Genomic DNA, 15,375 nt, shown 5'->3' on the forward strand with positions numbered 1-15,375 from the left:
AATGTTACAAGCGACGTGAAAGAATTAACACGTTTTTAGACAAAATTATTGAATTTTAAGTATATTTATCTAGAAATAGTGAAAATATAGTAGAAAGATCAAGTACATCGTAATACATATGTAAGTTAAATTTTTCAAAATTTTTATAATTTGCTTCATTGTTTACACTTCTTCTTCTTGTTTATATATTAGGATATAAACGCTAAAAGTAGTTACATTTAAATATATAAAGGCATGCACATCCTACAAGCACGCATTCAAACTATTCTTGGGTATAAATTCAAAACTAAAATTCATCACCCTACCTATGAAAAGGAAAAAATTATAAAATATATTTCAGTTTCATAAAAATCGGTGAGGATGCAATTTTTCGACAGATTCGACGTGAAAAATAAATAAAAACTGTATAAATTTTATTATAAAATTGTGGACTGTTGCTTCGCGTAAAAAAAGTTAATCATTTTCGCCCCACAGAGTGAAAAACTTTCAGCCGGTAACGGATTAATTATCGAAAATTGATTTCGTCGAGCCTCGAGTGCGATCATGCGTAATAAACGGCAAAATCCATTCAATAATCCCTGGAATATAATTGAAAACGTGGTATATTTTATTCATAATTAAGGAAAGGATAATCGATTGTATTCGACCCGCGTTATGAGTTATAAATTACATTTTACACTCGTTGATTTGAAGGGTTTGTGAACTTTCCGCTCGTGATATTATCAAATTACACGAACAACTCACTATTACGACAAAATTGCAGTTTACCGAGACTCAAAAACGTAAGAGTGTATTCGGTCCTTTCGAGTCGAAAAAAATCAATTTCTTCTTTGACATTTGTTTAAATACATAGGTATATACTCTGTAGAATGTGTTCGTTAATTATTATAACGAAATTCAAAATACAAACGAAGGTACAATTTGTATAATTTGGTACAAATTGTTAGGAAGTAGAAAATAACCTGACATAGAACTTTAAACGCATTTTTCTCGAAACAATGTTAATTTTTAATTTTATACGCATGTTATACAAACACACTTTCGTCTTCCAAATTGAGATTAAAATATATTTTTTCTAAAAGATAAATTCAATGAATTTGTTGCTCCGTTAGTTATCAGTGATAATGTGTTTCTAAATGAGTATCTATTGAACGATATGTACATAGCAGCTTCTTTTAAAACTAGTTTTTCCTGATTAACTACCAATGTTTGGAACTCGATTTTTAGATCCTTTTCAGGAAACATTAATGTGTAGTTTATACCAGAATGTGAATCTGGTTTTGTGCACAGCAGTTGTTCAGCAAACACAATTTTTATTACAATAAAAACATAAATAATATTCGTTTTGTTCGTTATAAAACAAAGTACATATTTCTCGTGTCACGCGATGTATTCAATTTTTGATAATTAATTAAAGGAGTTAATTCTCAATTAAGCTGCCAAGTTCAATGAATATTCAGGTATTAATTTTATAAATATAAATATTGATAAACTTTTTTGGAAGATGATTAAAAATCCACAAGTATTACTTTTTGTATTCAGAAAAAACGAATACTTTGAGGAATCGTATTCCTTTTATGATTCGTAATCCTTATCATTAAAGTATCTTCATTACGTGAAAGAGCGCCATGGTCCACGGTTTGTTCTTCCTGGCCAGTGTCGTACGTTTCCGCGTTAAAAATTTAAGGGTGAAAATGGAAGTAACATCGCGAGTTTGAGCTGTCTGTCACGTGTAACCACCAAGTCAGACAACGATGTTCTTCGTATTTCGTTAATTTGTCTTTCACTTTTTAAAAGCATTGCATTGACGCCTGTATTAGGCCATTTTAGAGTAATTAATTATTCGGGTAATTCTTCTGATCACTTGATAGCCATTTACAGAATCACGTAATGCGTTTCGATAGATACGATATTGAGTATATGTAATTTGAAATTTTGAATAATGAACTCTGTACTTTGATATAAAGTATGCCTAGATTTGTCACATAATATGTGAAGAACTAAAATAATATTTTTATTCATATATTGAGGTTTTTTCCAAGGTTAATTTGATTTTTTAATAGAGTGATATACTTTTTTCTTGATATATTATTAAATCAAATTATCTTTCTTCTTTTTTCTACTGTAAATTGCAATGATTTCTTATACAATGCATAAGGCCTTTTCCTTACCTTCAATTCGTAAATCTCTCTGGAAATAATTGCTTTTCTATCTATAATTCCATCCTTGGACATCATTTTATTTCAGTTAGAAATTATAAATAAAAGTATCATTGTGCGTTATATTTGCAACGGTTATTTCATATTTTGATAAGTTTTTATTCGAAATTCGTACGTATAGATCACATGTAGATACAAATTTGGACCATTTCTGTCATCGAAAAGTGACAAATCAGACAAATACGGATGATGCTTCAACGTTCTGATTGATTTTGAATATTGAAACTTTTTTATCAGAATGATTAAATGGGCAAATACATCACGACGACGCAAAATCTACGACAAAGAAATTTCAGATCGAATATATTTGACTCGTATCGAACGAACACGCTTGGTTTTGACATGGTATAGTATTATTTCCATAAACTTTGATCAGTCGTTCATAAATATGCGTTAACGATTCACCATGTTTCGTTCAAAATTTTATCAGAATTCGTTACTTTACATTGCGTCTCATTTTTACATAACAAAGTACTCGAATATGTGATCACACAAACCAACCGGTACAATAATTAAAACGATCGACAATGTTTACCATTCGTATGCAAATGAAAGGTACAATAATCTACACAATAAACGAACGTAACTCTTTATATTATTGCTGTTAAGATCAGGAAAAAATTATTTTCAAAACTTTATTGTCACATCTTGTCTACCATCATCAAGTATAACTATAGTTGCTGTTGGCTCCCAGAAAGTTCGTGAAGCCGATTATTTAGCAAATAGAAAAGAAAACAACACTTATTTGCCAACACAATAATTTATTAACAATTCGAATATATAAACATAAAACGAGTTAACAGAAATTCTTCAGTGCGGATATACAGGGTATTCGGTCACCCCTGGGAAAAATTTTAATGGGGGATTCTAGAGGCCAAAATAAGACGAAAATCAAGAATACCAATTTGTTGATGGAGGCTTCGTTAAAAAGTTATTAACGTTTAAAGATAAGCAACCTGCGTACAGCTGCGTGCGCGTGATAGTGGTTCTCACTCAACATGAGAAACTCTACTTACTGACATATCGACAGCCTTACAGTTTTTTAAATGAGAACCACTAGCAGCTGTTCGCAGATTGCCGTTCTACGAGCGGAACTTTAAACGTTAATAACTTTTTAATGAAACCTCAATCAACAAATTGGCATTCTTGATTTTCGTCTTATTTTGGCCTCTAGAATTGCCTATTAAAATTTTTCCCAGGGATGACCGAACACTCTGTATAAACGGTTCAATTCGTACAAGTTCTTGAAAATCTGAATCAATCCTCTAAGTCTTGAATTCTGAGCTCGTTCTGTTCAGTTGTTGTTTAAATATAAAAATTCTATTATGGGAGGTGTCTTGATTGGCAAATCGGAGCTGGGTCAGTAGCTATAACTAATTATCCTGTACGTCGCGTAAATGGCTTTAGTATACGTAAATTTCCTATTGTCAAGTGAGGCAGTAAGATGGTAAAGTTGTAAACTCCTTAAATTTAAATAAGTCCAGTAAATTCTGTGCTATCAAGTAATTTGGAGAGGCTGAAGCGCTCGTACTATTAATATTTAAAAGGAATAAAGAACACATCCTAAGCTGTTCGATAATAACAATGTTTGGAAGTCCAAACAGTTGCAGACGGTTGAAAATTCTTTGATGTACATAATTCGTATGAAAAACTAGCTGAAATTGGTGGAGGAAAGAGAAAGTGAAACATATAAATTGTGCTCGAATCGTAGAAAAAGATCAGCCCCCGGTGAACTATTTGGAAGCTGACTGGGCGCTTTTTTTAAATCGAAAACAAGATGACTTTACACGCTCGTGCTCCCGCTACCATCGATCACCCCTACAAATTGCTTTCGTACAAAATTTTTTCTTCCCGGTTTGTCTCGGGCGTCGAGCTCGCACGTATGAGTCTTGCCCGCCCTATCCATCCACCTGCTCAGCTCCCGGAAAAGTTCTCCAGAGCGAGAACTAACTCGACGCGGCTGGATTCCAAAGTACGGATTTGTTTTTCCGCGTCGCTATTTACTTTTTCACGGCGGCGTGCACAGGGTGAATGAGGAAGGAAAGCTCGAAGGGCGAAGGAACTGGGTTTCCCTCTTCCCCCCTTTTTCCATTTTCGCGCTTCTCCCGCATTCCGTTCGACTGCGTATTTCTATCCAAGGCCAATGATGAATGGTTATTGGAATAAAGTTATGCGGCGCGTTGGCGCTAATGTTGCGAACCGTTTCAGAACTGGGTAAATTCGATTTACGAGATGCCATGACTGGCGTTACGTGTGCCGTTTCATTCGATTGCGTTCGATTCCCACTTTTGTTTTTATTCAACGAAACGTAAATGTCCAAGCGTTGCACGGAATACGAATAAGATCAAATTTCATTTGTACTCTGGAATCCGTGTCATTTTCAGTATTAAGGATTTCCGTACTTTGCTTCACGGCAAAGTGTGGAATAAGTAGGCAAAATTCAATATTAGTTTACAGGGTGTTCGGCCACCCCTGGGAAAAATTATAATGGGAGATTTTAGAGGCCAAAATAGGACGAAAATCAAGAATACCAATTTGTTGATGGAGGTTTCGTTAAAAAGTTATTAACGTTTAAAGTTCCGCTCGTACTAAATTTTTTTCTCAAAAATGCGCAAGATTTCGGGGGTATGTCTATTCACCAAAAATTATTGTAATTGACCCTCGCAACCGAAAATAATTTTTCCAGAACAATTTGATATTTTTTTTTTCGTTGAAAAATTTAGACACCTACCCCCTTGTCGATTTTTCTTAAAAATTCGTTATTCATTTTTAATAAATTTGTTTTACATCCTACGGAAATGTTGTTTAGTACTTTTTTGTAGGTATCCATGAGCTCTACTTCCACACTAAATTTCATTGAGATATTATAGGAGTTATGAACGTTTGAATATTGGACCATTTTTATGGAGTTTTTCTCATTTTGCGGAGTCAAGGAATAATTTTTCGAATATTCTTGGAATTTCTACATATTCTTCACCAAAATACGCGTTGTTTGCATTTTGAAACATTAAAATCGTCCAATTCGTTCAGGAGTTATGATGTTTCAAAGATTCACCTGAAATTTCGGGGTACCATTTCAGACTTCGGATTATATTTTCGATTAGGAATTTTTGTCTCGAAAATGCGTAGGATTTCGGGGGTATGTGTAATGATAAAAAATGATTGTAATCGACCCCTGCAACCGAGAATAATTCTTTTAGAACGATTTGAAAAATGTCTTTTTTACCGAAAAATTTTAACACTTACCCGAACTTTTTTCTCGAAAGTGGATAGAATTTTGGGGGTATGTGTATTCACCAAAAATAATTGTAAAAGTGAATGCTATAGCATTCACGTCCACGAACGTGTTAAGAATGTTATAAGGGTGTGTAAGGACTTGATAAATTTTGACAATCCTCATATAGCACAAATTTTTCCATCACACCGTTTTCGTTAAAATAAAAAATGTTGAATTTTTATTTACTTTAATTTTTATGTATAATCTCTTAAAATCAATAAAAATACTTGTAATAAGTTTATTTTCTTCTTTTATGTATGTACATTTTTGTTATGGAACGACACTTTCACTTTTATTTGATTTTATATCAGAAATCTTTATATAAATCGTGATAGATTAGACTAAATTTGAAAAAAGGAGCTTTCTACCATGAAAAATAAATATAAGAACAAAGAATTTGTTCGTATTAGTGAAGATAAAACAGTGAAACAAAGAATATACTTGCAAAAATTGAGAAAAATATGTCTGCAAAGAACGAATAAGGAATGCATATTTATAATATCAAGAATTTTGTAGATTATATTTAATAAATCATTTTTGAGAGTGGAGATCCATCTAATATTGAAAATTATAATACAATTAACAAATTAACTCTATATTAATTCGTCTTTAAAGTTTTCTTTTTGAATGTACATAAAGGAGAATCAACTCGCCAAATAAAGAATAATTATTATTATATATTAGGGAAACTCTTTTCCTTGAAGTATAGTACCTCTAAATTTCGCTTGACACAGTTTCGACGTAATATGAATTAACCGTATTATAGATTCTCTAAATGATCTGTAATTCAAGACAATTAGTGGTCCCGATTTTAAGAGAAATTACTGATTGTAGCTTTCGAAATATAGAGAATTCAGATTCATCTCATTTAGGTACGATTCTCTTTGGAATTACTGGTTTTATTTCTCGGATCTACCTGATTAGAATTCGAATCTACTTGTAATGTGCTTGCTCCCATCGTTAGTGAAGAACTTGAGATCATCCGTCTGGAGGATCGTTGTTTGAGCTCCTTGCCAATTAGTGGAGCGCCGGATGTGATCTGTCTAATCATTTTTACCGGGGGATAGAACAATAGCACGTTCCTCGCGTGCATGTAGCACGAGCAGATCGGACTTCGGAAAATCTCAGCGCTTTCCAGTTTCTGGGTCAGCCGTCGAGAGGTTCATTGCTTTCGAAAAATTCGCGGAATCTGCGCGAACGAGATCCAGAGGGGCAGCGGAAAATTAAAGATACCTAGGAGTGCTGTGCAATTGAACCCATTCGACGTTCGATTGTCCTGGATTCCTCTTCTATGCGAAAAGTCGCTTGAAAATGCATCGCTGGAATGAGGAAAATATATGGTTGCCCGTGAAATTTCAAACGCGAAACGTTAGTCGTTGAGCTGGAAAGAAATTCCACGAAGATTCTTGTTACTTTGGTGTACACGATACGTTTTAGCGTATCTATGGTTGAAAAAACGTAGTTACACGACTACAGATGCACGAACGCGATGTTTAAAAATACTCCATTTTTAAGAGAAGAACGTTAACCACTCGACTAGGTTTTCAAACACTTTTCCTTCATCAAAATGGAATATAATAATTTTAGCTGAATTTCTTCTTGACTAGTGTGACTAAGTTGATTAAGTTTCTGTTCTAGTATGCAATGTAAACGATTTTTTGTTCGAAAGTGAATACAAATTTTAGAATTAAATTGACTTGTTAAAAATTCTACTCACTTTGTATAATATTTCTATCTCTTCCAATTTTTTTTCTCCGCTGTACGAAAGATGAACATGCCAAACCCGGAGCGATGTTCAGTTTAAGAATCATTAGATAACTTTAAAAGATTCGTAGAGTCTGAATAAGGTATCTATCAAATTACAATGTGTCTCTGAAAGATTAAATCTCCTAATGATCACAACATCGTCGCAAAATTAGTAAGTGGCAATATTTTTGCGTACACATTTCAAACAAAATAATTCATCTATGAATTATGAAAATCGATTTTCTCGAAAACAGTGGCTCGCGTCGACAAATTTCATTCTTCGATTTCGATTTATGTTTGCACGAGGCATTTTGATATACATATTTTCTCTGAATATTTTCGGACGAAGCGAAGGATCGCGCTTCAAAGTACGACATACTGATAAAAGCAAGCAACAGAACGGAAACGGAGGAAGTCCAGGCTCCGCCGAGAAAGAGAGTGGCAGTCAAAAACGCGAGAGGATAGAGGTTTGCTTCCCCTTCGATGCTCATAGAAATTCCGTACCGTTCACGAGCAGTTTCTGGAGCTAGAATGCCGTAAGCAAAGTTCCACGTTCTCGTACACAACCATATATAACCGTGAGCAGATAAGGCAGGGTCGAGCAATGTATCTCGTTGTCGTACGGAATGAAAATTTACTTATCTAGCTGTCGTCTATCGCCTCATTTAATGATAATTGCCCCAACAACCCTTAACGGTTTTCGTTCTTTTCTGTTCCAGGGACAAGGTGTTCAGGCTGAATCTGAGCAACATCAGTCATTCCAACTGTGAGGTGAGTGTCTTTCTTAACCATGTACGTTTAATCGAGTCTATGCAACGTTTAAAATATCTTGCGTGCATGGGAAATACAGTGAATTTTGAAAAATGTTTCGCGACCTTTCAATTCATATATTGTGCAAAACTTTTGCAGGCGTTCTCGTTTTGAAACGTATTGTATTGTAGTCGTCAGAAAATGTACATGGAAGAACTGTATTTCTTCTTTTTAAAAGTCAGGCATTGCCATCGCACGGATAAAAGATTTCTGTTTCACGATATACTGGTAAAACTATTTTAGCTGATGATATTAGAGAGTTTGTTATTTATTACTGACAAATAGTTCTCGTTTAAAGTGTATGAGATTTGACTGTTATTGAAGTTTCCAATTGAAGGCGACAATGTTTGAACAATTTTTAGAAGGAGAATTTCAAATGCATTGAAACAAAACAAAGTATTTTCAAACGTATGTAAAACCTGGAAATCCTTTTTATGGACGTGACAAATTAATATAAATAATTGCTTATTCCGACCGTTTTTACTTAACGTTAAATTTACGGAACACGTCAGATTCTATATTTAATGTTACAGAACGTATAAATATTATTTATTACCAATTTATATTTAAATCGAGCGTGAACAATTTACATCGATCGCACCAGTGACGTTAAAACTATAGAGGTCGTGATTTGTAATTATTTCGTTGCAATCTTCGAGCAAGGTACAAAGAGGAATGGTTTATCGTTAGATCTTTATTTAGAAACAAGACTTGCGACACACGCTTCTGCTTAATTTCACAATATCTTTGAAAATATTTCGAGCCAACAGGAACGAAATCGTACAGTAGCAATGTTCTGAAATCACCTTCTGTCGCAGCATCACGCTTCGATTAGCATCAAACGTCGCGTAACGCTTGACCCCCGCCTCGTTCGACGATGAAACGCGGTCCCGCTCGTAAATCCAAAAACGGTCTTCGCTGTTCCCCATAAAACTGTCAATCACTTCGGTCGGAACGTCGCCTACATCATCGCGACAGCTGACGACTTTCCACTGCTAAGCGATCCATTGTAGAGGAACAGTGCGTGGCCCGATTTTTCCACGCACTCTTTCACCCGGCTTTTCTTCCATTCCGGCTGGATACACTGGCGTGTCTGTGCACCGTATCGAACAATCGACGTCGAGTTTAATGCACGACGGTAAAAATAGACTCACGCTGTGAAATTCCGTAACGTTTCTCGGAGCTTTGTTTTTTAAGAGCGTGGTTTTTACATCCACGAGACGCAAGAGAATTCCGATATTTTGACATCCACGTTTTAATTCCCAGACGAGGCACGGAAAAAGGCGGAGGCGCCTGTCTTTGTTGCGTTCGACCATTTTTTCATACTCGTATGGGTTTTAGGGAGTGAGAATAAATTGGATAGAAAGTCTACTGCTAAATAAAATAGTAATGTATTTCTTCCTTAGATATAACTATAAGGTTTCAGGTTTTAAAGAAATCCTTTTAGCTGGATGTTGTATAACTTGGTGTATGCTATATGTAACACTGTTCTTTTTGTAATTATTTCGAGATTGAGAAATGTCACTGTACGACGGAACGAGAAGATGAAATTTCATTTTGTCTTTGCTAACAATGACTAGATTGCACTGCATTCCTCTGGAGAATTTTTCCGACGGTTCTTCAATTTAATTTTGCTCGTTTAGAAGATGCTGTTATATGTGATATTAAAGTACGGTGCCGGAATGTCTATTCCATATGTCTGTATGCTATAAAATGGTATATTAGAACCAGAACTAATTGTTTTACTTCTGAAAATATATAAAAACATTTCAAACATAATTTGAATTCTTTTAGGTGGACGATGATAGCACACCGAAAGCCTTTTCGAAATCCAAAACCATCGTAGTTTTTTTAACACTAAACTTTTGTAAAAAAAACAGGCCAAAATTTGGTATCGAATTCTGGTTAGCTTTCGATGTATATGGGAAATACAGGGTGTCCCGTAAATAGTGTAAGAAGATATAGCAAAAATGAAAGGAGAGAATTTTCAGTTTTCATTGTCTTAGAACAGTCTAACAACGCGTATTGAGAATAGTCAAACTTTACATGCGTGCAATTTCGAAACTACTCATGTTTTCTTCATAATTGAGCCACTATTAGAAACGGCGAGGTCTCTTCTTTAGAATGGTTTTTCGTTTATGTCGATTCGGCTTTCTGTTTTGCAGATATCGTAGTTTTAATGAAGAGGAATTTTTTAAGCTCCATTATCTCTGTCTTCGTCTTACGCGTTGGATCCTTCTTTCGCACGTGAGTCGAGACCAAGTGACGTAATATTTACTATTTACTACGAGCACGTGTGGTCAACGACCTTACCAAGGCCGTAGTGAATTCTTCCATTTCCGAAATTAATCACGCGATCGACTTAAAACAAAAATCGTTATATTTCCGGAACTATTTAGGCCTTCGACTTGAATGAACACTCATTGTAAAGAGTACTTTATCCTTTATCCACTGAATGTATCAGCTACTATTATTTATGCTGGTTTCTATGTTTATTTTCACATTTACTTTGACGCTGCATACCCAAAGAAGTCTCAGCAATTTCTGTTGATTATACGACTGGTGTGCGATAAAACTAGATTATAAATTGTTTATTTAATTGAAAAAGAATTCAAATTTTAATACAGAATGTTTGAGCAATTACTAGCCAGCATTTTTTCGTAAATAATTGTTTTCTTCGGAATTAACTACGGTATCAACTTGAAACAAAATTCGTTTCCAAGAACGTTTATGCACATTCAGATTAAAATTATTCGATATTTTTGTACAGATTTTTAAAATGCACTTGAAGAAAAAGTATACTACATAAAAGAGAAAGGTATCTTACGAATAAACTTTTAAATACAACATTTTATATATATATATAATTCAAACGTTAGAAGTATGTTGCTTGGAAAAGAGAAAAAGAAAGATTGGTCATGGTAGGAATGTGTATACATGAAGTGTCGATGGTTTAGTGTTAAGTATGATAACACATTTTCAATTGTCGCATGCTACGGGTAACGTCAGGACGTATTCATCAGTTTATCATAAATATATTTTCAAACGACATATTCGTTTATCGAGTTATGTTAGAATTGTAGAAATGTATATAAAAAGAAAATCAAAGTTTCATTTGTTATTAAAGGGGACACTCTGGTACTCTGGATCGAAAATTGATTTTAACGATTTACACGGTTTGAAATAAATTTAGATTACCCCCAGTCTATCGAACGAATTGAATATCCAAATCTCAAATATCAAAAATTGAACATCCAAATCTTTCTTTCGTAATGCGTACGGACTGAACAGGGTATATTCTACACGGTGTCGGAGAGTTAGCTATAACATTTACAGAGATTAAAATTGCTGAATAACATTTAGTAGATTTGTAGTTTAATATACAGGGTGTTCCCTATTTTTCCGTGGACACTTCAGCAGTGTGTTCTACAAATAAAAATAAGACTAAAGTGTTATATAACAACAAATTCCTAAATGCTTTGTTAAGAAGTTATGACAAAAATATGAAATGTGATTTTATTTACTGAACGAACAAATTTACTGAAATTTTGTTTAAAGAGAGCAGCTGCTAGTTGAGACACGACAAAATATTTTTAACGTAGAATTATATGGATAACTTAAACATTTTCTTATGAGAATTTAGTTTCTATCGTTTATGTTGGGCGCTGAAGTATTCTTTTTCGATGATAACTTCTTGTTGTCATAAAATTTTGAACTATTGTTCAAGTTTATGTTTACTAAATTGCAAAGAAACTCACGATATCGAATGCTTGCAAAAGATTGATTTTGTAATTTTAATTTTATTAAATAAATTTTGATATACTGAATCTCAATCGAATTTCACAGTTCACATTTTTATTATAACTTTTTAAAAAAGCATTTATGGATTTTTTGTTATATAACATTTTACTCGTAGAACATACTGCTGAAGTGTGTATGAAAAAATACGGAACACTCTGTATGTACTTTTGTTAGTACGACCATTACTTCGTCGTAACCTTTTAAATTGGCACAAAATGCGTGTAAAATATTAAATTCTACGCGAGAAAATATACCATAGTTATAGGATAAAATAGATTCTTTTTTAATTAAAATAATCGATCTGGACGCTAACGATCAATCACGAAGTACTGTGAGAAGTAGTTCTATCAATGCGATGCTAATAATAAAATTCTCATTTCCTCTACCCTTTTCTTTCGGCGTGCAGTGTCTCCTCGAACTGCATCTCGTTAAATTTTTCGCGCTCGCAGGTGCGCTTCCTATTCAGTGGCGCAAAGCACAGCCGAACGGCGTTCGTTTTCACCGGAATACGGTGGGTTCATTCGTTGAGATTGAATTGGAATTGCTTTGTCGAAGCCGACGTCGGCGACACCGACGTCAGCGTGCCGGTGGTCAACTACAGTCTGATTGTTGGGACTGGCGGGAAAGGAAAATTGCTTTTTAACCCTCTCCAACGATCGCAGGGACTCGAGATGGTCGGCTGAACGCCACTTCCTTTCGGTCCGCTGCAATGGTTTTTACGAAGACCGAAATCCGATCTCTGGAGCGTCGCGCACTCGTCCTTTTGTCTTCATTCTCCCGTTACTCGAAACGCCTCGATCGAAATTGCTATTAACCTTCATTCCGCCACTTCTTCCGCCGTCTTCGTTTCCGTTGCTCCTTTTGTCCACGATCGGGACGGGTTCGATAATGGGTTATCTCGAACGACCAACGAGTCTGACTTTCGATTTGTATTATCGTTCGAAGAAGTGTCTTCTTCTGTCTGTGACTTCGTTGTAATAAGTGCCAGCATTTATATTTGTGGGTTTAATCCCGAAATGACACAATGGAGACTTTCATGACCCCAGTCAAATTGTCTTTATAAATAAATGAAAAGTGGTTTATTTTATGAGCTTCCTATCATTTTCTGAAATATTGGGTAATAATATACAGGGTGTTCGGCCACCCCTAGAAACTATTTTAATGGAAGATTCTACAGGCCAAAATAAGACGAAAATCAGGAATACTAATATGTTGATTTCGTTAAAAATTTAGTCACCTACCCCCTGTCGATTTTTCTTAACAATTCGTTTTTGATTTTTAATAAATTTGTTTGACGCTGTACAAAAATGTTGTTTAATACTTTTTTATACGTATCCATGAGCTCTAGTTTGCTACTAAATTTCATTGAAATATATTAACCATTGTAGGCGTTATGGTCGTTTGTAAATATTCATGGAGGTTTTCTCACTTTAAGGGGTTAAGGGTCAACTTTTCGAACAGTTTTGGAATTTCTACATATTCTTCACCAAAAGACGCGTCGTTTGCATTTTGAAACATTAAAATCCTCCAATCCGTTCAGGAGTTATGATTTTTTAAACATACGCATGCAATTTCAGGGGAATTGAAATGTCAGGATCAGACATTGTATTTTTAGGTAAAGAATTTTTTTTTCGAAAGTGCGTAAGAATTTAAGGGTATGTTTATTTACCAAACATGATTATAATTAACCCCCCTAGCTAAAAATAATTTTTTTAGAACGATTTGAGATATTTTTTCCGCCGAAAAATTTCTGCACCTACTCGAATTTTTTTCTCGAAAGTTCGTAGGATTTCGGGGGTATGTCTATTCACCAAAAAAAGGTTGCAATTGACCCGTACAACCGAAAATGATTTTTCTAGAATGATTTGAAATTTTTTAATTTAATTTTTTATTAACTTTTTAACGAAGTCTTAATCAAGAAATTGATATTCTTGATGTTCGTCTTATTTTGACCTCTAGAATCTCTCATTAAAATTTTTTCCCAGAGGTGGCCGAACACCCTGCATATAACTTAAATAAATGTGATAACGAAATATAAATTAAATTCTGAACAGTAAAAAGTTCAAATCAACGGAGACCATAGAAAACCCTAATATGCAGGAATGACAAGATTTGTTGATATTTATATTAGTATAATAAAAGGAATGAGAAAGAATCTACATCTATATAGTTCGTATTATATGTCACTATAATCATAAACTTAATTCATGATAATGTAGAACTCGGGGATTGTAAAAATCTATTGTACTGATGTATACCTTGCAATAGGTCAGTTTACAAAAATCATAAGAACTGCATTTCTGAAAATTGTACTCGAACTTGAAATTTTCTTATGGATTCAATGATTGTGTATTTTTTACTTATTGTTCGAATAAAAAATCATACTTTTATTACGAATCAAAAGAAAAAGTGTCTAATCTGTTACATTTTGGTTTAGTCATGCGAAGATCTCTTATTTCGCGATTGTTTAATCTTCCGAATGCATGACAAGATTTAATAAACAGCGGCATTTAGTAACTTAAAGTATTTCTGGTTACGGTGGGTCATCACTTATCACTTGTAAGATATCAGTGAAACGACTGGTCTTGGATTGGTGCATAATATGCTTTGTATTTTATTTTATTTTTAGTTCCAATTCATATTAGAAACTTAATAGATGGTACTGTAGTATTCTTCCATTACATTAACATTACAAGTTTAATACTTTTTTTATTTGAAACTCGAAATTGTGGCATTGAGAATAAAGCTTAGAGTATAATCACCATCGTTATTTAACGCTTACATTTATGGTTTTTATTACATGGATCATCATATAATATTTGCATTTTTTAATAAATATCATTGGACAAACGTCTTGTACTTTATGATTCTACTGCACTAATATTTTTAAGTAAAATTTTTTTATCATTGAAATAATTTATTCGCAATAGAAAGATACATCTTTCGCCAGTTTTCTGAAAACCAATTTTTTAACGCTACAATTGTTGCTGTTGTTGCAGTAGCTAGAACACGAACAAATTTACGCAACGATTAGTCGCCTTTTACCGTGCGATTCATTTTTACGCGTTTTTGAACGACTTTGTAGTTGATTTTCCAGTTGAGCGTCGAGAGTACTAGCGTTTCGTACCAAAATATTACGGTTAAATCTCGTCAATTTTGAAACACGAGAATGACTTTTTTTAAATGATTGACGAGGTTCGTCGGGTTGATGGAAAAACGCTGGGGGGGAAAAAAAATGATTGCGGCACGGGGCGTCGCTGTTGCGCGCAAGTATGCCAGAGTTAGGGCAGCGTTCGGGCGTACAATGCTCGGATGGAAAAGTATTTGTGTACGTCGAAACAAGAAGAGCCACAGTTATTGATGACAAGCGGGGATAACGAGCGCGCGGGACGTTATTAAATTTTGAGTGGATTGCAGCCAATAAATTGAATGGCGTGTTACACTTGAACTACGCGTGGCAAACATTTTCAAACCGTGTCCGGTTCTCCAAACCGGTAGACGTGTAATGAATGGAACAAGGAC

The 15,375-nt window shown here is 34.4% G+C and overlaps 1 protein-coding gene across 4 annotated transcripts in view; it reads left to right on the top strand.

Moving 5' to 3' along the window:
* Sema2a (Semaphorin 2a) overlaps positions 1 to 15,375 on the top strand; it is a 1,678,677-nt gene that overhangs the window by 1,556,615 nt on the left and 106,687 nt on the right. For all 4 annotated transcript variants that reach the window (XM_076766929.1, XM_076766930.1, XM_076766928.1 and 1 more), the window contains one exon: positions 7,962 to 8,013. In XM_076766929.1, the coding sequence (XP_076623044.1) occupies positions 7,962 to 8,013 (52 nt within the window). The remainder of the gene's footprint in view (positions 1 to 7,961; positions 8,014 to 15,375) is intronic.

The sequence above is a fragment of the Colletes latitarsis genome, chromosome 6, assembly GCF_051014445.1.
Source record: "Colletes latitarsis isolate SP2378_abdomen chromosome 6, iyColLati1, whole genome shotgun sequence".
Lineage (NCBI taxonomy): Eukaryota > Metazoa > Arthropoda > Insecta > Hymenoptera > Colletidae > Colletes > Colletes latitarsis.